Raw genomic sequence first — 26,927 nt, 5'->3', positions numbered from 1 at the left:
CAGGACATCCAACCGGCCTCACAATAGACCACATGTAACCACGCCAGCCCAGGACCTTCACTTCCAGCATCTTCAACTGCGAGATCGTCTAAGACCAGCCGCCCGGACAGTTGATAAAACAGTGGGTTTGCGCAATTGAAGAATTTCTGCACAAACTGTCAAAACCTTCTCAGGGATGCTCATATGCTTGCTCGTCGTCCTCACCAGGGTCTTGACCCGACTGCCGTTTGGCATCGTACCAATTTCAATGGTCAAATCCTCACCATCGATGGCCACTGGCACACTGGAGAAGTGTACTCTTCACAGATTAATCCTGGTTTCAACTATAGATGGCAGAAAGAGCGTATGCCATCATGTGGTTTGCTGATGTCAAAGTTGTGAACAGAGTGCCCCATGGTGGTGGTGGGGTTATGGTATGGGCAGGCATAAACTCAATCAGTCTGAGGCTCACTCTGACCAACTGATACATATTTGTATTCCCAGTAATGTGAAAGCCATAGATTAAGGCCTAATGAATTTTTCAATTGACAGTTTTTCCATATATAAACTGTAAATCAGTCAAATCTTTGAAATTGTTGCATGTTGCGTTTATATTTTTGTTCAGTGCACAAACACGATGCCTAAAAAAATGTAAATCCATGATTTTGTACTGCGCAAGGAGGTTCCTTGCCGTTCTAGCTTCCACACATGAACATTTCCCAGAACTAGTGGTTTCTATGCGATTCCGCCACGCGTAGAAGTAGATGACAGCACTTCACACAATGCGACCAAAACAAAGATCTACACACAAGCAAGAGGCATTTCTCAATCGATACAAAATATGGATGTACTATATTTCGGAGTTCTTTAGTGTTTGTAGAACCATCTGTAACTGGACATTTATAAGAAAACTGTTCTCCAGAACCGAGAACGAAGAGAGTATCACCAATACCAGGTTAGTGTAGATACTGTAAGTGTGTAGTCTTGCATCGCGCTCATTTGCAATATATGCGGTTGATCCTGCTGCTTGTGGCAATGTGATACCGACGAGTCTCAGTTTTACGTTTTTTTTAATACAAACAAGATGTACAATACAAAAACACTACATAATTCAAGGTTACCTGATCATTTCAAAAAAACTTTTTTTTTGCTGAGAAAGAAGTCAGCTTAGAAAAATATTTTTACAATGGTCAAGAAAACAGACCTACAGCATATTGTATCTTTCATTACCTACAAAATACAGACATCGCAAACTACAACATACACATTGAAAATAACACTCATATCTAAACGTACAACCCTGCACCAGCCCCAGTGCTCTCTCCACCTGCAAGTCTCTGTCTATAGTCCGTGTTGGCTGGTGCTGATGATGTCCATGAAGGTGGCTTCTATCCGGTAGCAGAGCTGGACATCCGGGTCAGCACCACCCAGCTCCTCTGCTGCCCTCTGGGGAAGGCTCAGCTTGGACTTGTCCCCTCCTGGAACCACCTCCTGAGGCTTCACCTTCAGGTACTGCAGCCCTGAGGGAGAGAGAAGAGGGATGTTAGACTATACTGCTATTGATGCACCTTTATAAATGCTCATCTCTTGTTCAGTGTTCAGGTCAACTTCGATTCAATTCCTGGCAGTTGAATTGGACATACAGTGGTGCCTGAACGGACTGAAATTTGTGGAATCGACCACATCTCCAATGCAGTTACACTAATGAGTAAATCTGTACACGTGTTCATGGTCTTTTCCTATAAAATTAGATCCAACACTACTGAAAAAAAGACTATGGGAGCATTGCACCTAGAATGAGTTCTCTATTATGTAGAAAGAGGAGGAAGGGAAGCGCTACTAAGGTACACAATAGTATATTTTGGTAGATAAAGGTGCTCTTTGGTAAAAGGGGTAAATTGGTCATCAAAAAGAAAGGAGGATCAAGGCACTCTTCATATAATTGATTAAAATGCTTTTATTAGTATGGCATGTTCAATAGAAACAAAGTTTTTAAAACTGACGCGTTTCGGCTGCATGGCCTTCGTCAGGGAGTAACAGTTTTTAAAAACTTTGTTTCTGTTGAACATGCCATACTAATAAAGGCATTTTAATCAATTATATGAAGAGTGCCTTGGTCCTCCTTTCTTTTTGAGTTCTCTATTATATTACAAATCATAAAGAACATTTCATTACACTAACCGTGATAAAGGCTGATGGCTAAGGGCCAAGACACATTGGTTTTTAGCAATAAATCATCATTTTTATCAACTTCCACTGCCCTCCAATATCTTCCTCTTCAGTTTCCTCCTCAATTCATGCCCCTTGGTTGGAGAGCGAGGTAGAGGCAGTGTTCCCTTTCAACACACATACACTTACTGGTGATGAGCGGGTCGATGTCCCTGGTCTTGGTGGACACGTCAGAGGCACAGACCTGTCCCACCTGCACCAGCAGGGTCGCCACGTCATCGTAGAGTGGAGGGAAGGCCTGGCAGAACGCCACCAGGCACGGCAGGGTAGGCATGAAGAAGGAGAAACGCTTGGCACGGGTCAGCACTGAGGGAGAGCAATAGAGAGAAACATATGAACATCATGAACAGCAAGGAGGCTAGAACAAGCTGTACCTAGACCTAACAGGGGAAAAGGCTGTTATGAGTGATGACTTTGCTGCCCTAACAGAGACCCACCAGGAGATGGCACTAACATACCAGATTACAGAGACAGGGAGACACTGCCGGTAGGACATGATGCAGTCAGGGGAGGAAAAAGAGGACCAACAATGAGGGAGGTGGGTAGAGATGGGGGAGGTGGAGTGATAGATGGATAAAGCGAGAGAGAGCTGACCTGTGAGCAGCGTGGCCATGACACTGACGGCCAGGCGGGCCACGCTGAGGGACTTGGGCAGGGCGTACTGGGTACACAGGTGGGACAGCAGCTGGATGGCAAAGATCTGTAGAGGGAGACAAGAACCATAGTTATTGCCAGTACTTTCTGTCCAGAGAGACAGGTTTCAGTAGAAATGTTGCTTAAACAGGCCTGGAAACAAATTGATGTAAAACACTGACAAAGGCACAGGGCTAATCTTGCTCAGCTTTGTGGGCTTGGATGCCAGACGAGGACACAGGGGGGCTCACCTGTTTCTCCAGCTGGGGCTGGGCCAGCAGCTCTGGGATGAAGTCCAGGCAGATATGGATGGAGGGGATGCCAGCTACGGTCAAGGGTAGCAGAGCTTGAGGGTAACCCTGAGACAGAAGGTGAGAGAAGAAAGGAGACAATAGAATGAAAGTAAAAAGAGGAGTGAAAAGCAGAGGGTAAGTAGTAGCTTTGACTGAGCTTCTGTCTTGCGATGTAAACACACAGGGTAGCCGCAGCGGCAGCTTGTGTGCGCGGCACGGATCCAAGCAGGCAGGATTACTGCGACAGAGGGGCAGGATTGTGTTGATGAAGTGAAACATATGGCAGCTTCCTACTACTGGGACTGCTGCAGTCATTCAGGCTGCAGGACATTCCTTCCCCTCTCACGACTCACACACTGACAACAGCTCTTCTGTGGCACACGGGAGGACACATTCATAATCCCAGCCTGTAGACGCCATTTTGTTATGCTGTTCGTTATGACAGGATCATATCTGTAAAGACACTTTCAGACCTTGAAGCCTTATCAACAAAGGGACTAGGGGTCCGTTTGGAATTTCAAAAAAAACATCACTTGTACGTAGTAGAACAGTGTTTACCTGGAAGTGCACCAGTTTGGCGATGTTGGGGTCAGCGATGAACATCTGGTGCAACAGACAGCAGATGAGACACTGCACCTCCCTCAGGTCACTGAGTAACCCCCCATCCGGCTCGCCTTCCCCTTCCGCTCTCCTGGCCCCCTCTTCCTGTTTGATGGGCCCAGGCGCAGCCCTCATGCTCTGGAGCAAGCTCTCAGCGTCACCCCCTGCCCCTAGGGGCCCAGTCTGCACCTCTGAGGTGGGCAGACACACCTCCAGCAGGATCTGGACTGCAGCACTGTCCTGGAGTCAGAGAGAAGAACAAGACAGAGACGTAATGTGAGATTCTACCTACAACTGAAATGACTGATGTACTATACACTCTGTGTGTCTGTGTGAGTGGACATGTTTTACTATACTTGTAGGTACCAGAAGAACAGTAAGAGTAAGTAACAGTAAGAACACTAAAATTCTGATAAGTGAGGACATTTTGCCGGTTAGGATTAGATTTAGGTTTAAGGAAAATAGGATTTTGAATGAGAATCCATTGTTGGTCACTGAAAAGTCCTCACAAGTATAGTAGAGCTGTGTGAAAGAGTATGTATGAGAGGGTGTCTCTCCCACTGTGTTACCTGAGCGGCCAGCAGTGCGTTCTTCAGCTCCTCTCTGGTGACCTCTGGGGTGTCTGGCTGTCCAGCCTGTCCCAGGCCCAGGTTAGAGATGGTCTGGCTCTGCCGGTCAAAGTCAGCTGTTTCCTTCAGGTGGGAGTTGAGGTAGGCCTTGGAGGCCAGGAGGTAGCCATTCAGCATGTGGAGAACAATGTCCATCAGAGGGGGACACCTGAGGAAGGGACACAAAGATGTTATTTATTCACATAATGATGTAGGCTTCATTGTGTTTAAACAGGAAATACATTTTACAAATTCCAAGTCTACAATTGCAAAACAATACATTGGGATTCAAATATATTGAGCCCTTCTCCAGCCCAAATTTGATCAAAATGTCTCCCACAGTACACTTGTGTGCGTCTCTCTGCACATTCCAGCTATAGACAGTTGGCAATCGGTTTTCCTGACCCATGAAACTCGTTTCAGACCGTACACAAAGAAAAAGGTGCAACAGTAAAGAACCATGTGCTGTAGCCTACCTGTAGACCCTTTGGTCACAGCGCAGCACGATGAGGGGGTCAACCATCAGGTCATTCTGAATATACCTCTGCTGCCTCAGCATCTTCACTGAGGGCTGCAGGGCATTCACCGTCATCACCCACAGCCTGGAGGAAAACATGGAGGAAAGGGAGCAGGTTAGTGGGGAGAAAATGTTTTCAGACAAAAGTGCCCCAGTGATATATTACCTGAACTTGTCCAACACATTTTCATTTTCTGTTGCAGAACGTTTTGCTACGCTGTGGACTTCTAAACACAGTCATAAGGTTTCTTTATAGGGATTATGTTACTATTAGCTATACAGTAGCCTGTTGCAGCAGATCTATTTTGTGATGATCAAATCTATTCAATTGCTAAACACCTTTCAGTTTCCCATTGAAAACTCTAATGGTGCATTCAAGCAAGGACAAGCTTTCCTTTCAGACAGAGAAGCTTTCCTTTCAGACAGAGAAGCAGCTACCACCAGTTCTATAATAATAAATAATAATAGTTCTCTTCACACTGTTGTCTGTGTTCCCTCCTGCAGACTGTATGACATTAATCAAATGGTTCCCGTGAGAGGTCGACACTCCAACACCAGCGCTCCCTTCCAGCTTCATCACTCCTTCCTCCCCACAGGCCTCCCTCTGCACAGCACCATTCAATACCACCACAGACGGTTGAAGAGGGGATGAGGAGGGGGGAAAAAACTATCTATTATGCCCCAAACCCTGGAGAGTCCCCTCCCCTATTCCTGCCCTGAGCTGTCGTGTCCTCGTTACAGAGCAGCTATCCGTGCATGCGGGGATTGATTGGTCCGCCTGCCTGCTCCTGATGACTGTAGCTCAGTGCCCCTGGAAACACTGGGGCACTGAGGGTCCACACCCTTATCACCACCAGTGAAGACACAGAAATGGAATTGAACATGAACTCCATCTCTGGTCACGACATCCAGCAAACAAGCCCTTCCTCTCTATAATATTGCTGACCTGCGGGGCATGACAGTGTTGAGGACCATCCAGAGTTTGTTGAGGGTCTGGGGGATGCGTCGGGGGACACTGGGGCCCAGTAGCAGCCCCATGCTACCAGTCAGAGCCTCGGCGTAGGGGATCAGGTCTCCAGCTGACAGCAGGGTCAGGTGGTCCAGCATCCTCATAAGTCTGGGACCACTGGAGGGAACCTTCTGGAAGGCTGGGAGAGAGGGAGGAGAAGAAAAAGCTTTTAGTGAGAGAGTAGAGTCTTAAAAGGGCCGATCCTGGATTGGAAAAAACAAAAAAGCGGGGACACCCACGGAACTTGTTTTGGTAAACTGCTGAGTATGGCTGAACAATTTATCAAATGTACATAAAAATTGCATATCCATATCGCAAGAGATCCATATTTTTGGCAATATTTTGAAACACCAATCAGCCGCCTGTAACATCGGTTTTCATAGTTTACTCCGATTGTATTTTCTCCCTCTAGGATGCTTTTCCACACAAACCAAGTCCCGCCCCCTGTCACTCACTCAAGCAGGCAGCAGTTCTCCTCTCTGTAGATTCACTCTCAACAGAATCCAAACAAGAACGATGCTGCATACTTTGCTTCTTAAAAATAAATCAATTTTTTATTTATTTTACTATTAGTTTGTGTATTTTTTTTTTTACCCCATTTTCTCCCCAATTTCGTGGTATCCAATTGTTTAGTAGCTACTATCTTGTCTCCTCGCTACAACTCCCGTACGGGCTCGGGAGAGACGAAGGTTGAAAGTCATGTGTCCTCCGATACACAACCCAACCAAGCCACACTGCTTCTTAACACAGTGCGCATCAAAAAAAAAAAAAATATTGAGAAAAAAGTTTGTGTATCTTGCCATCAGCAAATGCTAGTTAGTTAGACTTAGCAAGCTGCATGTGCCCAATTTTTGGGGCCGTTAGCTGCTAATGCTAATTGCTAACACTAACTATCAAGCTAAATGCACTGACTGAGATAGGGCAAATCTGGCTAACAAACTGTAGCTCTAATACAGTGTTGGTGTACATCAAAATGTTTGTGCTACATGTTCTGAATCAGAGAGGAATAGCGAAGCATATTCTAAAATCGTTGTCTGAATGTAACAGCTACTCAAATCTAACTAGGGTCCCCTGGGAAAGAATGACCAATATTTAGGTTCCAGCCCCGTCACTACGCCTACCTGTCTTTTTCATTCATTGTCATGGCAAACACTGTATTCCAACCATATAATTAGAATAATTATTATGATTTCAACAGTTCATCCAAGTGTTTTTTTTACATTTTAGAAGTCAAATCGCAATATTTAGTGCAAAATAAATAAAATAATTTGTGATTAGATGTTTTGCCCATATCGTGCAGCCCTACAGCTGAGGGATGGGGCTGGAGAAATTAAACCTCTTATATTTAATATAGAAGTCCAAAAATAAAAAAAATGTCCAAATCCTAGACTGCCCTGTTAATACAGTTTATTTAGGGTTGGTTTCCCAGACCTAGTCCTGGACTAAAAAGCACTTTCAATGGAGATTTGTAGTCCAGGCCTAAAATGACTCTGGGTTTGGGAAACTGGCCCAGAGTGTTAATAGATTGGCTTGATACAATCTAGTCTCCTTTCCTTCCACTCCACTGATCTGAAACCACAGGACAGCCTGAAGGTGATATAGCAGAGGTCAATCGTGAGGCTTGCTTTCACCTGTCCACTTATTTCACATCAATGTGGATGGAGGGAGCAGATGGCATGGGTAGAAAGGAAAAAAAGCAAGAGAAAGAGAGAGGGAGAGTATACACATCTCTCTAGTCTGAACTCTCTTCTGCTCTGTTCTGCAGCTGATTCACTTAAAAGGTCAACCTCCCCAACAACAGAGGCTGTTAATATCACTATGACATAAAAGCACTGCTTGCATCCCAGGCTCTACTGAACACCACCAAGCCTCTGTTTTGCTGCAGTATAGGATCCCTCTTTGTGTCCACTGTAATCCAGGAGACGGTCGCCTCTGGGCCTCCTCTTTCTCTTCCTTTCTAAAAACGACTACTTTTCTCCATGGTACACTAGTGAAATTACTTACATAACCAAGAAACAAGCTCCAGGTTACGATTCAAATTTAAAGATTTTCTTATAAAGAAAATGTATTTTGTTTTTGATGGGGAGAATATTGGATTAAATGTGCGTGTAGATAGATTATTTCCCTCCTAATCAGATGTAGTTTTACAGATGAGATTAGGTTAGAAGTGCCTTGGAGCAGTAGGTCTGATTCCCTGACAGTGAAAGTATTTACGTCTCAAATTGCACCCTATGCCCTACAAAAGTAGTGCATATTTAGGGAAAAGCGTGCCATTTGGGATGCAGCCATGATGATCTACCAGGGGGCTCCATCTCTCTATTAGGAGGCCAATAGCAGCATGATAATCTGACACTGAAGCCCTTACTGCAGGATAACAACACACTTTTCATCACATGACCCTTTGTTTATCCCACTCACTATTACAGAGTCTAGAACTACTCTTCTCTGTTGAGTCCCAACTACCTTCCCAAAGCCCAACACTGCACATGACTCTTTATTGGCCTCTTATAGGGCTTCTTCAACAACTAGCCCCATAAAATCTGATGTAAACTCACCATTCCCAAAACTATTCTCTCCACCCTAACCCCCATTCCCCACAACCTCCCCGCCCCCTCAACCTCCCCGCCCCCTCAACCTCCCCTCCCCACCCACTCCCTCAACCTCCCCAGTCTCACCGTCGTGGAGTTGTGTCTGGGAGTATCTGCAGGTGTTAGAGGTGAGCAGCATCCTCCGGAGCAGAGGCAGGGTTCCTGTCACCTCCTCCTCACACACCCAGTCCTCAACCATACACAGGTGGGGGTAGTTAGTGGCCAGCAGCCGCAGCAAGGCCGAGTGGAGGCCTGGGGAGGGGGGAGGAAAGGAGAGGAGTCAAAAGACATGACTCTAAAACAAGCAAAGGAAAAGAACGCTGACCCTAAAGAAGGCTAATACACTGAAATAAATTATACACACAGTGTTACAAATTAGCAGGTAAGAATGGCTTGCATTAGGTTAATGGTAGCCTACACTAAACAATGGCTACCAGGCAAATAGGTGCCTAACTAAACTTGCTGGAGCACCAAAAGAGAAAGTGTAGTAGGTTAATCAGTAGGCTAACTAGTTGCTTTCATAACATTAACTGGTCAAAAATATTATAAATTACATTTTAAGTTACAAATTATACACATTTGACTCCCTAAATGATCTGGGTACACTATGCATATACATAGAATCTATGTTGATGGGGCTTTAAATATGACCGATTAAAAACAATGTCAATTCAAAAGACACTCCAACCCCTACTTACTGTAATAAGTACTTAGGGATACCCTGTACATTAGATGAACTTACCCCCCAACTCCTGTTGCAGGCCCTGGGCCTGGGTGATGAGGTATTTGATGGGGATCTGGTCCATGAGTATGGCAGAGTACGACTTGGGCTTCCTCTGCATCAAAGCTGAGGAGAGAGGAGAGGTTGATATGGCCCTGCTGTCTATTTAAAAACACCCTGTGTGAGTACTACCAGAGTGGGGTGATTCTTCACTGAAATGGCTTCAATAACAATGCTGATGGGCATCATTATTCCTGCCTGAAGGGTGCAGCAGCACAACAATTAAGAGGGGAGCATATGTATAAACTAACACAGGCGTAAATGAGGACTAATGAAGGGAGGGAAGACCTTACCATCCAACAAATACTGACTCTGCCAAGTCATTCAGTCCAGTAGGTAACACCTCCGCTGGACATTATACTTGGCTGGTTATTGAGAATAAATGGAAGCTTGAAAGAAAGCCAAGTCAGCCAAGCCAGGAGGGGAGAAAGGAATCCCCCATAGCAACACACAGTTTCCTAGTAGCTTAACAACAGAGGACAAAGCCTGCCTTTTCTCTTGGTTCCCTGACACTCTCTCTCTCTGTCCATTCCAAACACAGCATAGCTTCTTCAATGGAGAAGACAATGAAAGTGCCTGAGTGGAGGAGAAGAAAAAGCAGCAACAGGGTGGCTAGGAGAGAAGCCAAGGGTGAATGAATGAAGTTCAGGAGTAACATACACTATGGTACTTATCAGGGGATCCCCATGGTACATACCCAGGAGGAGATCGTGTAGGATACATACCCAGTTGTTTAGTGTTGGACAGGAGAGCCTCCTCATAGGACAGAATATAGTAGAGGATGAGGAGCTGTGTGGTGATGCTGTATCTGGAACGCACCGCTCGACCACCCTCTCCCTGCCAGAGAGAGAGATGGAGAAAGAGAGAGATCGGGGGGAGACAGATAGAAAGTGAGAGAGAGGAGGAGAGAAATAGAGGGAAGAGAGAGCAGGGAGAGACAGAGACGAGGTCAGGGGCAGGTCGCCACAGAGTGTTCTACACTGCAGGGCCAATGGGCTACTAGCGACAAATGGCCCTTTCTCTGACCTTCTCAGGCAACCAAGGCGGAATAAAAGAACAAAGTGGATGGCAGGACATGAATACGGCGTTGCTGATGTATGACATCGTTAAATATCATGTCAGTGGCTGCAGACAGCCCAATAGACCAGGGAGACTATAATGATATTAAAGGCAATTTACTCCCAATGGCCTCTAAACATAACGAATGGTCAGATTAATTGAAATGGACCAACTACTTATCTCCAAAGCATGTACAACCTGTTTGAGCAATCTATATTTTACATTTATATATTTGGACTCTTAAAAGCTAGTTTGATCTGTCTGACATGTTTTTCTCATTAATTAGCCATTGATGGAATGGGTTTTGACCCCTTGCACTGTCTCCACATTTAACTGCCTTTAAATTCAATCTAAAAATGGATTCAATTCTATTTTTTTCTCCAACCGATCTACACAACCTACTCCACATTTTCAAAGTGACATTTACTGAATAAAATAAAAGAGCCCTGGGTTAACACTTAGTGGAAGCACCTATAGCAGCCATACTCGATATTCACATAATAATCAGAAATTCCCTTGACCACGCCCATAGATTGTTTTTTTTCCCCAAACACTCTTTCCTAGTGACCATCATTGTAAAATAAGAGCCAACTTCGTCATCAATTATACAGAAATAACAAAACACGCCGAAAAGCTGCTGTATTCTTCAATGTACACGTAACCAGGTTAAAAGTCCCAACCTACAGTTCGAAATGCTCCCATGTAGGGAAATGGAGCCGGCAAGAAGATCCCTGTGGCTTCAGGCTATTCAGTGTGGGAGTGGGAAATGTGGGGATGTTGTGTTCAAGTAGGCTACAGCTATGTGTGTGGAAAACATTTCATCACAGGTAAGACTTTTAACTTGTTCAGTATAGTCTGTTTAACTCCACTCACTACTTGTAGCTATATAGTCTGTTTGTTTGTGTGGTTGGTATTGGCTAGCTGTTCCGGTCAGTAGCTAGCTAGTACTCACGCAGGCCTACAATATTACATTTTCCTAAGTAGTGAGAATGGTCAGGAAAAGTCATTTTTAGACATGTACTTTTCTTAAATGTAGTTTTGTAATTGACTAAAACAAGCAGACAACAAAAGGTCACGTTCTATCGAATACCGACAGGGACTATTACAGCTGTGGATCATATTAAATAAGATTCTAGCAACCTTGCACTACTCGGAGGGCAGCAAATCTATTGTTTTTGTAGAAATTGCTCAAGCTCAGGACATTTGGTTGGGAATCATTGATGGAAAGCAACATTCAAACATTGCCTCTGATTTTCAAGATTTACGTAAGGACTGCGACTGGACCATTCAGCACCTCTTGGCAAGCCATTCTTGTGTCTTTACCAATGTTTTTACCAAGGAAATGTAATTGTCCCGCTGAAAAATAAAACTATCCCAAGATGATTTTCAAAATGTTTACTTAACCTTTATCGAACTAGGTTAGGTTTACAGGAACGGGCCGTGGGTTTTCCTCTTACTTTTTACCTGGGCTTTGCTACTTTCATATTTATTTTGATGCTGACAAACTCCCCAGTCCCTGCTAGTGACGAGCATACCCATAACATGATGCTGCCACCACAATACTTGAAAATTAAGAGGGTCAACAACAATGCATTCACTCGACATTATTGGCCTGTATGACTAAATTAAAAGAATGAAGCCTGTGTAAAAAAACAAATCCACTCCAAAACTATTCTGTTGGCAACAAGGCCGTTAAGTAATACTGCACAACAAAGGAATTAACTTTTTGGCCTAAATTAAAAACTACAGGTTTGGGTGAAATCCCTATGTATGTTCAAGTATTGTGGTGGCAGCATCATGTCATGGGTATTCTTGTCACTGGCAGGGACTGGGGAGTTTGTCAGCATCAAAATAAATATGGAAGGAGCAAAGGCTAGGTAAAAAGTAAAAGGAAAACCCACCCCAGTCTTTAGAAAACCTTACCCCCTGTGTGTGTGTGTTACATGCGTGTTTAAAAACTCATTCACCCCTGCAGTGGAGCCTTGGTAGACGGTGAGGATCTCCTGCTCAGTGATTGGCTGGTTGGTGGCCTCAGGGTTAGCCTTGGAAGCTGGGGTCAGGATGGAGTTGATGTACACATCGATGAGGGGCAGCAGCTGGGTGTGGAGCGGGGTGGATGTCTCACACAGCTGCCTGTAGATCCAGTCCTATTGGAGACATGGAATTCAACAGTATTAATGTGTATATTAATATGTATTTGTTGTATAGACTATTGTACCAAAAAGGCTAGTACTAGTAAACAGTTAAACTATTTATCAGGTGTAAGTGCTCTTTCTCACATCTTCTTTTATAGCAAGTGGAATACACCATGCTGCTCACCAAAGCCACAACCCTCATTCATTGGAAGTAACCAGTCGATGGAGCCATGAATTAACAGAAAAAGCACAAGGCCAATAACAGAACCACAGACTGGAGAACGGCCTACCTTGATGGAGACCTTGTGCTTGGTGAAGGCTCTGCTGCGGAGCAGCTGGTAGATACAGTGGATGGGCAGGAAGCCTGTGATGTTGGCACTCAGGTTGTTGGTAACCGCCACCCTCACAGCGTGGGCAGTGACCACCTCGACAAAAATCAATACAGTTTCAATACACCTGGCCAAAACTACGGATGGAGGATCAAATCAGTTCAAATACAAAAACATGAATAATGAAACAAGTTGAAAAGTTGAAATAGGTAAATCATTATAATGAAATGACTGAAATTTTGAAATAATATGGCACTGTATAGCAAATAAACAACATGTAAATCATAAAGAAATATGCTATCTAAAAAGATTAGGCTAACTGTGGACAACTGGTATATGTGGCTGAAGTACCTGCTCAGTGAAAATCTCCTGGGTAAAGATGGTCTTCATTTTGCTCAGAGAGCTGGGCTTAATTGCAATCTGCAGGGAAGAAAGGGTGGCATTTACCAAGAGATCAGTTTAGACTGGTATCATTTACAGAAGGATCAGTTAGACTGGTATCAACCAAGGGAGTTGCTTTTATTGCAGCCAGTACCTAGTGAAAACATCCTGAGGGCAATGAATGAACCTGGCAGTTAATAATTCCACTCTATTCATATTGGATAACAGAAATTCTACATGACAAAAGCAGAATGGATTCAGTGCCGACAGCCTAGGGTGAGAATAAAATTCAATACAACCAAATTACATTGCACCCTCTTTCTCTGAGAAATGAAGTGACAGCAAAAATAACTGAACACAACAGTCAGTGTATTGGCAGGCAGCCCTCTGTTTGTAGGCTCTCTGCATAGCTGAAGTGGAGGAAGTACAACAGTTAGCCACTCTCCCTCTGACTGGACTATCGATCCCTCCACCTTACCTTCATCCCCAAAGTGGAGCAGACCAGCTCGATGATGGCGCTGAGCTGGTTGCTATGGAAATACATGGCAACCAGTAATAGCATCTCTCCGAAGGAAGCGGCGACCCCTGCAGCACTGTACACACAAGAGTGTGTGAGAGGGGGAGAGAGAGAAAAAAAGGGGGTCAGGAGAGAGAGAGAGAGAGATTTAAACCGACAGCTTACAATGCATCTTAGAGGACAGCGCTTTAATAAAATGATTATGCCCAGCTATATTAGACACCCCCCTCCTCTGGCCTAGTGTCCCCTCCACGGCACCGGGCAACACTCATTTACCATCCCAGAGGGGGAGTTGGGCTGCTGCAGTGATAACTCATGGTTCAATGAAGGGCTTATTACATTTTTAAAAGCCTGTCGGGGCCTCCCGGGTTTGTTCCCCCTTCCAGCCCAACTCCCCCCCTCATCCATCACCACCCACCCTGCCTCGCATCCCTGCACTGTTTGTTTTGAGACTAGCTCTGTCTGGCCTCAGCCTTTCTCCTACCAGAGAAAAACAGGGAACTGTGACTGGAACTGGGGGCATGAAAAAGAACACTCAGGGCACTTTTTTGTTGTTAAATTCTGAGCCTGTTTAACTGGAAGACAATTACTGAATGTCGAGAGACACATATGACTCATGTCATCATGACCATTTTGGAGGTTTGCTAATGAAATGCCCATATCGTGTGAAATGATTGCACCGATTGATGCTCAATCAAGGAAAACTAAAGTATATGAAAGAAAACACATACCGTTTGAACCCAGGTCTGATCATGTCTATCACATAAGGACCAGGCCACCATCCTCACCTCTCAAAGTACTCCTCTTCTTTGATCATCCAGCTGAGCCACATCACCATCAGCTGCTCCTGCTCCGGGGTGCTGCAGGAGAGACACAATATCACACAACACTGTAGACGTAGCCACAGATACCACTCAGTATAACGCTGCAGAGAAGCCACCTGTTTAATCTGGCTCTGTTAACCTAGCGAGAATCTTTCTGCCATCTGCTTGGTAGTAGATACAAAGACTACTGTTAGCCTTTCACTGTCACATTGACACATTAGATCAGAGCTGTGAATACTTTGTACTGTGTTCGTTTGTGTGATTTTTATACTAGCAGGGCTCGACATTATCGCTTGTCCTCTTGTCCAGGACAAGTTTTAAAAAGTCAGACAAGAATAAATAGATTTAAGTTGTTAAATCAAACAATTACTCCGATCAGAATTAGATCAAAGGCCAACATTGGAATAATATTAAAATCGACTTTTAATGTACATAAATAAAAATGCCTACGTGCATATTAGCTACAGCCTTTCATGTCCAAACCGATGTTAACATGAGATGCTCCAGAAAATGTAGCCAAACTTGAATTACTTTCAATTATATAAATGTAGGCTGAACGCCAGTCATGTTTGACAAATATAACGAAGGATAATTAACATTAATACCTAAAGGCCTGATTCGGTCAACAAAGCAGGCACGTTACTTCAGATCAAGTGGTCACAAGACTGAAGAGTTAAGGGTCGTGCCTGTTGAGCACCGCACATCACCCACCTTGAATCTGAGTGGAGGCGGTGAGCATTTTAAAACGATTTAACCATAAACGTAATTGTTTAAAATCTAGACGTTTTATGTCATTTTATGAAGCATGTCTTACCTTGTTTTAAAGTAGCCTAGCCAAAATACAACCACAGAAATGTTGAGGGAATTATTTTAGAAACTAGCATTTTTCTCATGTTCTATTGGTTTTCAAAATCAACATTATTTTATTGTCCAGCAGCCAAAGACAATTTCAGCCATATTAGTAACCCATGCTAGTTGATACATCTTTAGAGCTCCCCTCAATCTCCATTTGTAATGGATATTTTCATCTCAGTCACATGAAACCACTTGCACGTGCCATGCACTTTTGAGAACGGTGTTTTCCCGCTAATTGCAAGTTTTGGAACATTCGCACATACCCTACAGCCATGTGCACATTGTTCAGCTTATAGTATGAAGAAATACATTTTAAGTTAAACAGTCTGATCGGTTGCATCAGCCTCATTGCTAAAAAAAAATACAATTACATGCAGTGGTTGTATTCATTTGGGATCCATAGAGGGAATTATTTTATAAAGAGATGAAAAAGTATTTGGTTGTAATTGTAGCCTAATGTTGTAATATTTAATAGGCTAACAAGGTTGGCCAACTATCCTCCAGGAGAGCCTTTAAAGGGGAGTGTTGTATTTTGAGACTGGCTTGAATATACAAAGAAGACAATAGTCAGAGTGTAGCCTTCATTTCTGTCTGATTCTCGATGGTTAAAAAAAAGATAGCAATGCATCTTAAAATTGTTACAGACCATTTAACATTTTGAAAAGTATAACTTTTTTTTTTTAAATATATGTTTTATATTGGTCCTTCTTGTCCAAAGGACAAGTGGCTAAAAAAGTGAATGTCAAGCCCTGCCCTCTCCACCCAACCATTTAATGTGTTGAACACGTCAGTGTCATTCTTTCTTGACGTGTGTTTTTACATGTCAAATTCATATAAAGATGTTGCTCGTGGTCATACCTGACGAGTGTTGGGAAGGCCAGTAGTTTACAGAAGGACAGAGAGACAAATCGAACCCCAGCTGGAGTGGCCGGGGGTCGACTGGTCATGAGCTGGAGGAGCTGCTCTGCCTCCTCATCGGTGGGCCTGTCAACGGGGGAAGGACACACACAACTTCAACATGTCACAAACACACACAATTACAAAGACACAGAAATCTTCCAACGGTTAATTACATCCTTTAAAAATTTTAAATAACTCCCCCATCATGAAAATAATTCATGAACATTTCAAACAGTGGAACTATCAGAGACCATCAGTGCTATCCCAACTGATCTCCCCTTCCTCTCCTCCGTGTCACCTACCTGAGTCCTGCGATGCCCATGAGGGCACAGTAGAGTCTGAGCAGGGCGGAGGCCTTCACCACGTGCTCCTCCCGGAGACCAGAGTACCCAGAGCTGCTCTCTGCGTCCTCAACACTGTCATTGGGCTCGTGGGTGCTGCGCGACCGGGGCAAGATGGCCACCAGCTCCAACAATAGCTGCCTACGCATCTGCCACAGCACAGAACTGCTCTCACGCTTCCTCTGAGGGAGGGGAGTTTTGTAAGAGAGTAGAAGGTATCGGTGAGACCTGTGTGTGTGTTTGAGGAGCAGAATGTACATTTGTATAGTTCAAATCTCATTGTAGGCAGTGTTCACCTGTTGTCCGTTGCGTATGAACATGCTGAACCAGGTGCGTACTTTCCCATTGGTGCCCAGCAGTAGCCCACTGACGTAGGACACTAGAGGGCTGACTGCATCATCGGCCGTGTCAGGCTTATAGTCCAGGGTCAGGGCCACACCCAGACCTGGCAGGTGACACTCCTCCACCTGGGGAGGACAAACACGCAGTGGACAGGACAGCAGGACAGTTTTCATCAGGGCAGCAAACAGCAGTGGCATTTGCACAGCTCTACGGTTTAAGAGCCGAGTTGTACTGTGCTAGCCCTAAATTCACCCTAGTTGCTGGAAAGGACAAATGGTTTATGTACGACAGTGTGAAACAGGCATAAGAGAGATGGACTCACCACCATGGCTCTGATGTTGAGTGCCTGGGAGGGGTTCATCTGACACAGCTGTCTCAGGGCCTCTGTCCTGCGTCTCCCTCCCATGCTCTCCTCATCCTGACGCTCCCCGTTCTTTATCAGGCCCCTGCACACTGAACACACCACAGATATCAGTTACATGCTATGCGGAGAATGGTTGTTCTTTTCAGAGGATGTGTTACACTTTCTTATCAAAACACTATTTTACAAATACATCTGTATGAAATCCGTACAAATAAAAAAGTTATGGAATAATGGGATTTGACTGATGAAATTTGATTTTGATAATATATTTTCATGTTTGGGTTATTCAAATCATTTGTTGTTATTAATAATAACAGAGGATATGAAAGATGCATGAAAACAAGCCATTGGTCCATGTTTTTAACCTTCTCTCAAGGATCTGTAACAATTGTTATTTGTCCCGCCAGAGAATTTTCTGTCTGTTTGCTTCACCTTCAATGTCTGTAGCAGTGCATTATGCCATAGTAGACAGACTGCTTACAGAAATCCAATGAGGCATGGAATCATTACTCATTTATTTGTAAATAAGATCTAATAGCTCTCAAAAGCACATGCACTTTAACAGGGCTTCTCTTTTTGACCGGTTATTCACTGTAGCTGACAGTTTAAAAGACTAAAATGTTTATGGCCAACTTAGACTGTGACATGCACTAAAACTAGTGCATGATTAGTGCTGTTTGAGGTCGGTTCAGTTTTGGCTCGATTGTTTAAAAAATAATCACGGTTTTCGATTTCAATAAAAAATATTTAACATTATTTTAGAGCTTCCCTCAGCCATCACCTGCCTTCTTTGCTGACAGAGTGAGTGGAATGCTGTAAGGCAGAATAAAACAATTAGAGCCCCATCATGGTAGTTAATGCCCATTACGGTTTATCACTTATTAACCATAACATTCACATTACAGACTTTAAATCAAACATTTCAGTTGTGTATATTACTTATTTGATGACTATTATTTTTCTATCCTTAAAAAGCAACAAATCCCTTTTAATGACCTACGTGGCATCGACAGGAGTCAGAAACAGTTATTCTAGTGTCAATATTGACTACAACACGTTGAACATTCTTTTACTTGAGAAATACTGCACCAAACACCTAAGATGAACAATTGTGCAACTAAAACATCCTTGGCAAAAACATCTACATTTGTCATCTTATATTCATTCTGGGGATTTTGAGGAAGTGACATAGGCTTCCGTCACTACAGTGTCCCATGGGGGACAAACATGAACCAAACACAGAATCAGTCAGGAAACACACCAAGACTGAAATCTTGTTTTTCTAATGACGTACAGAAAAACAGTTGCCAATCTGCGTGTTCAGTTGTACTCAGGCAGTAGCAGCCAGAGAGCCAGACAACAGTGGAGGCTGGTGGGAGGAGCTATAGGAGGACAGGCTCATTGTAATTGCTGGACTGGAATAATTCGAACCGAGTCAAACAAGTTGTTTCCATATGTTTGATACAGTTCCATTGATTCCATTCTAGCCATTACAATGAACCCATCCTCCTATAGCTCCTCCCACTGCCAGGCAACCATCTTTTATTTCATACATTTAACTAGGCAAGTCAGTTAAGAACAAATTCTTATTTACAATGACGGCCTCCTGCTGGGATTTTGCCTTTTGGTAGGCCGTCATTGTAGGCTGTCATTAGCTAACAAACTATTTTATCTTCCATCTTGCCTACTTACAAAGAATTGCATATGCCATAAAAGACTCAAGAAGACCAAGTTAGTTACCGCTTCATGTTCAAATTGTATTGGTCACATACACTTTTTTAGCAGATGTTATTGCGGGTGTAGCGAAATGCTTGTGTTTCTAGCTCCGACAGAGTGTGAGTGTGTGTATAGATATATAGGACAAAACACACATCACGACAAGAGACACCACACTACTACACAAAGAGAGACCTTAGACAACATAACATGGCAGTAACACATGAAAACAGCATGGTAGCAACACAAAACATGGTACACACATTATTAGGCACAGACAACAGCACAAATGGCAAGAAGGTAGAGACAACAATACATCAGGTGAAGCAGCCACAACTGTCAGTAAGAGTGTCCACGACTGAGTCTTTGAATGAAGAGATGGAGATAAAATGGTCCAGTTTGAGTGTTTTGTTGTAGTTCGTTAGTCGCTAGTAGAAGCATACTGAAAAACGGCGCGTTTCAGGAATGTGTGCGCTTTGGGGCCCTTTATCTCTGTGCCCCCGATTGAATGAGTCATACTATTTAGCTAGGCTAGTAGTCGCTAGTTGGCTGACAAAATAATTGCACTAGTTCTTCAAAGTAGATAAGGCCTACTTTCAAGACTGCTTATTACCAACTACTTTAATGATCAATCTGGTAGAGCTACGTCACAAACTCTTTCTTTCTTCGTGGTGTTGTGGCATTCCTCTCTCATGCGGTCTATATCTGCCTCTGTCCATGGCAGTAATGAACATGCGCAATGGATTATGCTCATTGTAGTCAATTACCAGGTTTCTGCGCTGAACTAAGTTTTATATTTGCCTAATGAAGACAACATCTTCCAAGTGTCCCACATAGTTATTTCTCTCATGAATTATTTGATTTCTCTTGAGAAACGGCGCGTTGAGCTCACAAGAAAGTATAAATAACGACTTCAGTTAATCGCTCAGGACTAACTGAAACTATTTTATCTTCCATCTTGCCTACTTACGAAGAATTGCATATGCCATAAAAGACTCAAGAAGACCAAGTTAGTTACCGCTTCATGTTCAAATCAAATTGTATTGGTCACATACACGTGTTTAGCAGGTGTAGCGAAATGCTTGTGTTTCTAGCTCCAACAATATCTAACAACTTCACAACATATATCTACTACACACAAATCTAGCTAAAGGAATGGAAGAAGTAAATATGCTGGGCAAAGTTATGCCTCACACTTGATGCCTCAAAACAGGGCGCATTTCCCGCCCATTTATCTGAAAGAGGCCAATTCCAATAGCAAGCCATAAGGATTCACTAATGTTCAGCGCTATGTGATGTCTGCTGACTAACTGCTTCCTTCTCGCTGGTCTCGCTAATGCAAATAGGCTATTGACTCAAGCCTGACCCCCTGGTTGATAAGAAGGCACCAGAGGCTGCTAGCAGAGCTAGATCATCATGTGTCTCTCAAAGCAGAGAACACACACACTCTGGGCCAGTAGCAAGACAATCATACTCATCTATATTATAAGGAGTACACATGAATCTAGTCCTACCTCTGGGGCTGAAACATTGTCCAATTACAAGGGGAAATACCTAACTGGGTGAAGAAATGTGGAATAGGCAGCCAATGTCAATAATTATCTCCCTAGAATTACAATGGGATCTATACAGACACTGATTATTCTATTAGATTAAATATACTCCACCTATAGACTAGGATCAGCTTGCCAAACGTGGGCCGCAGGCTCAATAAAACCAACTAATGCGGTCTTATAATTAGTAGTACAGGCATGGTAAAGCTAAACAATTTGTGCAACATACTGTAATAGTCCAAACGTAGAATATATATTTATTGTTCATTTTCATAGACATTATTTTGCATCGTTCACCCTACCTTCATTAAAGCTGTCAGGGACGTTGGCAACCAGCAGGCACAGAAACCAGTCACCGTTTCTCACATGCAGCAAAGCCTCTGCCACGTCTATGATGGGCAGCAGAGAGGGCAACTCTGAGGACAAGAGGAGGAGGGGGAGGAGGGGGGGGCTGCAGACATCAAACTTGGGGGCTCCGTGCAAAACCAGTTATTTGATCTGAGAAAAGCTTCCAAATCAAAATCAGAGAAATTGCTGATTCTCAAATATGTTTTAGAAAACTGTCATTTCCACATAATGGGGTATTTTCTATTGACGCAAGTACCTGCTTGAAGTATACAGAGAACATCTGCAACTTCTTCCAGGTAAACAGGGCTCTCAAATAGCTCAGAGGACTTCAGGAACCATTCCCCATTGGAATCAGCCACCTGTAAGACAAAACAGCCAAATTAACAACACACAAATACAAAATTGAGTATGATAAACTGGACGCTTGCTAAAGGCAGGGCCACGTGATTCAGTTGGGCGCTACCCATTGGTGGTGGAGGTGGTGAGCTTCCCCCTTGCCTGGTAAAGTGCTTTGAGGGCCTGTAAAAGCGCCATACACATGTTAAACTAACCCCGTGGGAAGCAGTGAGATGTCTGTTACCTTGTTCATGATGGCCAGTAGTTCACTGAGTGCCAGCCTGAGTCTCCTGAGAGGGTCACTGTGTTCAAACTCCAGGGTGAGGCCATGCTGCAGCTGAGACACCAGGATGCTCTCTCCATTAGAGCCACCCGCCTTGTGCCTGTCAGAGGGGACACCACCACACCAGAACAATCAGTATCTCCGATCCACTAAGGCTGGGACAACACCAGTATCGCAATGCTAATATTGCGATACTTGTTGGTATCGTGGCAAGGAAAGAAAACACAAAGCGGATTTATCTTCTTTAGGAAAATAGCCCTAATGTTGACAACAAATCATTATGTTGTCATCCAGTCACATGTATTAATTTTCCAAGCTATAGCACACAATATTTTACATACAGCAGATTTGTAAAGGACAAAAGAGTCTACTTCATGTTTTCACTTATTTGCAATGGAAAAAATATTGCGATACTGGTCCTGACCCTACCATCCACACAACATGCTAAACAAACTCTTTACTCTGCTAAACAAAAGGGAGATTCAAAAAATATGTATTTGATTTTCCAAGTTTATTTACAAAAAGCTAAATATGAGGTTAGTCATATTACTAACCAAACACATCTACTCGACCTGTATAAGTTGTTTACTTGAGTTGAGTGTCCTTGAGTGTAATAATACAGTTAACTAGTGTCTCTGTCTCCGAGATCATTCAAAGGTCATACCTGAGTTGCTGCTCCTTCCTGGCATCCTGCTCCAAAGCATGGAAATCGACAGACAGGAGGGCCACAATGGAGTTGACAGCCTCCACCCCAGAGAGCAGGCGCAGGATGAGCTTCTTGTCCTGGGCCCAGGACTGGCTCTGGTCGGCTGGGGCACACAGAGCCATCCGAACCAGGCAGGGCAGCAGCAGCCTCAGCTCTGGGTCACTCAGGGCTGCCAGACGCACCACATCCACCTTCTGCATGGCCTCAAAGGCATATGGGCTGACAAACTGCAGCCCTGCACTTTCTGACATCTCTGCTGGTAGTCTGGGACTGGGTCCACACCTCTCTGCTGGTAGTCTGGGACTTGGGTCCACACCTGAGAGACTGGACAGAGGGAGGTTTCTAGATGATGTTGTCCTGATGCTCCAGCTTAAAAGTGGAACTATTTGTAGCTTGGCATTCAATTGACTTGCTTCAGAAGTTTATGTTGCTTTGGATTTGAAGCTTCAATGATAGTGTTTTCCATGCAGTCATGTGAACAGAAATAATTTTGCATCCTTAGTTTATCAGCAAGTTAGCCAGAAAGCTGGTGACTTATTCAGGAACAGGCTGTGAATAAAAGGCATTGCTAACAAGCCTACTAGCTAAGCTAAACTCGCTTTGTGCTGAATTCTTAGCTAGCTAACGTTACAACATGATCATGAAACACTTCCTGATGATTTTAAGAGCAGGGAGCTTACCTAGTTAGTTAAACTAGTTTACATTAACATGATTTCTAGAGCGAAAGAAATGGCAATAATGGGCTAATGGTAACATAACTAGTAGCTAGCTAGCTATCTTGCTAGTTAGCAACAGCTAGATAAGCTAGCCTAGTATGTCTGAAGGTGGAGTTCTTTAAATATAACGTTACATGTTATCATTAATCGATAATAAAACACGTGTCAACCGGTATAAATGTAACATTACCTTCTCTAGGGATGTGTCAACGAAGGAATGTAGCCTTTAGGACGTCAAACCTCTCACTCACGTAGCACAACAGCCACTCGTATGCATTCGCTGTATCCGTATTTCTGCTCCTAACAGTTAGCTAACGTAGCTAGCTCGCGAACTCTGACAGTCTCATTCTTACGAATCTGTCTGTATAAAGTAATTCAACCTATGTTCAGATAAATAAATATTTACAATATGATCACAATAAATTAATGTACATAAGTGACTACTTCAACATTAAAGGCTATATGGGCAGATGTGGGCAAAATGTTCAGCCACCACGGCTAGCTAGCAGAGTGCCTGGGAGTAGCTAGCACTAGCATTACTAGCATGCATTGGGGCGCTCCGCGTGCACTTTTTTGTCAGACTGCTGCTCTACCCCCCTGGATGACAGCCAAACAAAATCATGGTTGAATAAAGGAACAATACGTTATCTTTTAGAAACTGTTTTACAAAACTCTATAATGCTTTTTTCCCACTGATTATTCTACAGGGTTGAATGATTTTGTTCCAGTGCAACAATGTCTAGTGCCAGCGCACACTGATGTTGAATCAGGTTAGAACTGGGCTAGAATAAAACCCTGCACAATCGGGTCTCCAGGACCGGGTCAGTCAGTGCTTTCATCATCCTTGCGGACTACTATGTGCCTGAATCACAAGTATTTTTTTCTTGTTGACAGACTTTTTTTTTGTTTAAATGCAGATCCTGTAACAATCCCGATTTGGTCCATGTCTTAAAAAACGGGCACTATTTGTATACATTGTTATAAAAACATTCTCAAATAATATATAGATGCATCTGTATTTACAGGCCTGTCTACACACAAAAGCAGACCATAGTCCAAAGGCCTAGATTTTAACAATAGAAAATGTCTTGCAGTCTTATGCATGAATATGTTGAGGTGTCAGAAGTATGCAAGAGAAGATACATGACATTGGATTTTAGTGAAAGTACAGTTTTATTCCGAACAGGCGAAGATACAAGAGATCAATCTTCCTCTGTGCACAAATAAACACTGCATATCCATGGGCTTCTCTCCATATCCGGTTACAGTTCATTTACACCACGCATTTACTATCACATAGAAGTAAAATAGAGTTGGTCTAAATGCATCCATAACCACTCAGAAATGGTGTCAAAAAAATAAACCTCAAAAGCCAATTGGGATTTGTATGGATAAGAAGAGGCATAGTATCCTCGTATATATCAGACTGATTACAGCTGCGCTATCTGTGTAGCGACCATTCATGTAAATTCGCAAGTTCAGGCTGGCTCGCCAGGCTAGCGGTATAGAGGGATGTGCTAAAAAGGACACTGCATATCTGAAAGGATAGATCTTTTTGCTCTATTCTTTTTTATTCCTCTGTCAAGATCTGTCACCAGACAGGGGTCAAACCTGAGGTCAGCTACATCCAAAAGAAGCCAATGGTTTTCTTCCAAATAATAGCACCTCACAATCCCTCTCCCAGTAAGCAAGAACCACAACAAATGCACAGGTAAAATTGAGTTGACGCACTTTATTCCTAAAACAGAAGCCGCACCACCCATCGCTGGCACGGCATTCATATATAATTATTTATATATATTGCCGTTTATTTTTTTGTTGTCTAAATGTGTGGTATAAAATACTATATATGACAATGTACCTCTTTATTTGAACATATTTGAACACAGTGAACTTCATTGCTGTACAAGTCCTCTGCTGCTACAGCTTAGCTGTAAATCCTCCACGCACAAAGGCATGGACATAATTCTTCAATCTACTTCTTCTGTACATCGTGATAATACAAATATTCTGTCCCCAATACAAAAAATAATACTCTAAAAGCAAACTACTGCGACTTTGTTTCATTTTTCTGGGGGATTTTGTTTGTTTTTTAATTAAGAAGATTACATATATCTTAGACCAATTGCCTTAAAGCAGGAAGGCGATACAAACCTTCAAGATATTTATTATATATAAAAGAGATTAAGACAAATCATACATTTCAAAACGTACAATAAATAAGATAGATGCAGGCATTTCATTTGGATAAAATGTCATCCAAAGGAAAAAAGGGAATTTTTCGGCTCTTAAAACCAAGGATCCATTCAAGTGTTTGGATCACTGAAATGAGACTTGATTTCCAATACTTTACATGTTTCCCAAACGGTTTGGCCACAGTGTTACCATGGCATTACCACAGCAAATACAATGGCAACCGGGATCTCTCTCTTTTTCTCTTGTTCCTGTTATTAGCATCACCCGTTCCAGAAATCTCCCTTCTTCTTCTTCTTCTTCCACCACAGTGGTAGGAGCGGACTGAGATGTTTCTATGACCCGTTTCTATTGCCGTCGCTACGGCCAAGGCATTCCTTCCATCCAGCAGCCTTCTCTAATCTACTCCTATTCAAGTTCAGCATCACCCTGCCAGGTTGGCATTTCCTTTGGCATGTCCCCTAATTGTCTCCCCTTCCCCTCCACCCTTTAGGCTATTTGTTACAACATGTTCATGATGAAGTTGTACATCTGGTTGAGCACCACAAAGTGGATGGGCAGACAGGAGCGCCGGTCCTGCGTCGCGGGGTCACATGTCAACCAGGAAAGGGCATTGTACTGCTCCAGCACAAATCTACAGAGGGAAGGAGAGAGGAGGAGTTATTCACAACGAACACACCTCTCAAAGTGAGCATAAACCTTGAGATCAAGTGGAATACATTACTCTCTCTTTGATAAGCACTTTAGATAGACCAGAAATTGATTGAAAGCATGTCCTAAGATCTTTAATGGCTGAGCCGTGGATGAGATTGACCCTTTGACTGCGGAGTGTATTTGTGACCGCATAATGTGTGCGTGTGGTCTCATTTTTATATCCTCGTGGGGACCTGAAATCCACATGGGGAAAAAATATATATATATTATCCCTCGTGGGGACATTTCCCACATCCCCATGAGGACAAAGGCTATTTTAAGCTTAGGTGTTAGGTTTTGTGTTACGGTTATAATTAGGGTTAGGGGTTAGGGAAAATAGGAATTTGAATGGAAATACATTTCTGTGTATGTGTGTGTTTACTAGGGATGGGAATTTAATTTTTTTTGACTGTTCGAGTACTCACATGTTTGTTTTTTATCAAATGGAAAAACACCTTTTTAGAACACAAGGTCCGTGCTGGAAAAACATACAGTAACATTTATCTATATGCCATCAGATAGCAACAATGATTAATTTATCGTAACCATTACGTACATTACTCAGTATGTGTGTGTAGAGGGAGCGGTCGGAACGCAACTGAGTGAATGAGATATGGAGGGGAAAGGACATTTAGGGAGAAGAACAGTGCGATGCTTGTATTGGTTTCTTTTTTGTTGTGCCTCGCAAATGCACATGTACAAATGGACACTAGACTCAAAACAAATTAATGTTGTCTTCAAGACAAAATTTCACTTGCCTGTTCGGGCAGCCACAAAGCACATTCCACCAAATAGTTTTACAGTATTTGACGTCCGTTCGAGTACTCAAGTATTCCGCCCTAACAGATCCACAGATGATGCAATCTCTATTACACTCCCACATGGCCCTTTCCCACCTGGACAAAAGGAACACCTATGTGAGAATGCTATTCATTGACGACAGCTCAGTTCAACACCATAGTGCCCTCAAAGCTCATCACGAATTGAAGGACCCTGGGACTAAACACCTCCCTCTGCAACTGGATCCTGGACTTCCTGACGGGCCACCCCCAGGTGGTAAGGGTAGGCAACAACACATCCGCCAAGCTGATCCTCAACA

At 43.2% G+C, this 26,927-nt stretch overlaps 2 protein-coding genes across 3 annotated transcripts in view; both read right to left on the bottom strand.

The window, feature by feature from the left end:
- Window positions 1-1,032: 1,032 nt before the first annotated feature.
- On the bottom strand, window positions 1,033-23,682 carry ints2 (integrator complex subunit 2). 2 transcript variants are annotated; one of them, XM_035782251.2, is made up of 25 exons: window positions 23,133-23,682; window positions 22,185-22,542; window positions 21,482-21,620; window positions 21,158-21,260; window positions 20,856-20,969; window positions 17,243-17,373; window positions 16,875-17,045; window positions 16,540-16,760; window positions 16,196-16,321; window positions 14,447-14,518; window positions 13,620-13,734; window positions 13,112-13,180; window positions 12,722-12,856; window positions 12,264-12,443; window positions 9,963-10,074; window positions 9,199-9,303; window positions 8,544-8,708; window positions 5,806-6,007; window positions 4,819-4,944; window positions 4,304-4,511; window positions 3,693-3,974; window positions 3,093-3,200; window positions 2,803-2,908; window positions 2,338-2,514; window positions 1,033-1,499 (listed from the first exon to the last, which is right to left on the bottom strand). In XM_035782251.2, the coding sequence occupies exons 2-25, from the start codon at window positions 22,475-22,477 to the stop codon at window positions 1,321-1,323; spliced, it is 3,639 nt and encodes a 1,212-aa protein (XP_035638144.1). In that variant the 5' UTR covers window positions 22,478-22,542; window positions 23,133-23,682; the 3' UTR covers window positions 1,033-1,320. The 2 variants fall into 2 exon arrangements, with proteins under 2 accessions (XP_035638144.1, XP_035638143.1); XM_035782250.2 differs by having other exon boundaries at window positions 22,185-22,550; window positions 23,133-23,681.
- A 972-nt stretch (window positions 23,683-24,654) lies between these two features.
- The window catches only part of LOC118391782 (mediator of RNA polymerase II transcription subunit 13-like), a 145,150-nt gene continuing 142,877 nt past the window's right edge, over window positions 24,655-26,927 (bottom strand). The window contains exon 30 of the mRNA XM_052457890.1: window positions 24,655-25,769. Coding sequence (XP_052313850.1) covers window positions 25,637-25,769 — 133 coding nt within the window. The 3' untranslated portion in view covers window positions 24,655-25,636. The remainder of the gene's footprint in view (window positions 25,770-26,927) is intronic.

Source organism: Oncorhynchus keta, chromosome 12 (genome assembly GCF_023373465.1).
Source record: "Oncorhynchus keta strain PuntledgeMale-10-30-2019 chromosome 12, Oket_V2, whole genome shotgun sequence".
Taxonomy (NCBI): Eukaryota; Metazoa; Chordata; class Actinopteri; order Salmoniformes; family Salmonidae; genus Oncorhynchus; species Oncorhynchus keta.
This window is presented reverse-complemented; position numbering and strand designations above follow the sequence as displayed.

Excerpts from the sequence above, each read along its gene's own strand:
- ints2 (XM_035782251.2), bottom strand. The coding sequence starts at position 22,477 with ATGTCAGAAAGTGCAGGGCTGCAGTTTGTCAGCCCATATGCCTTTGAG. Across the intron at positions 17,374-20,855 it reads CCCTGACAGCTTTAATGAAG|TGTGCAGGGGCCTGATAAAG; the intron begins GTAGGGTGAACG and ends TGGTGTGTTCAG. Across the intron at positions 4,512-4,818 it reads TGTGACCAAAGGGTCTACAG|GTGTCCCCCTCTGATGGACA; the intron begins GTAGGCTACAGC and ends TCCCTTCCTCAG.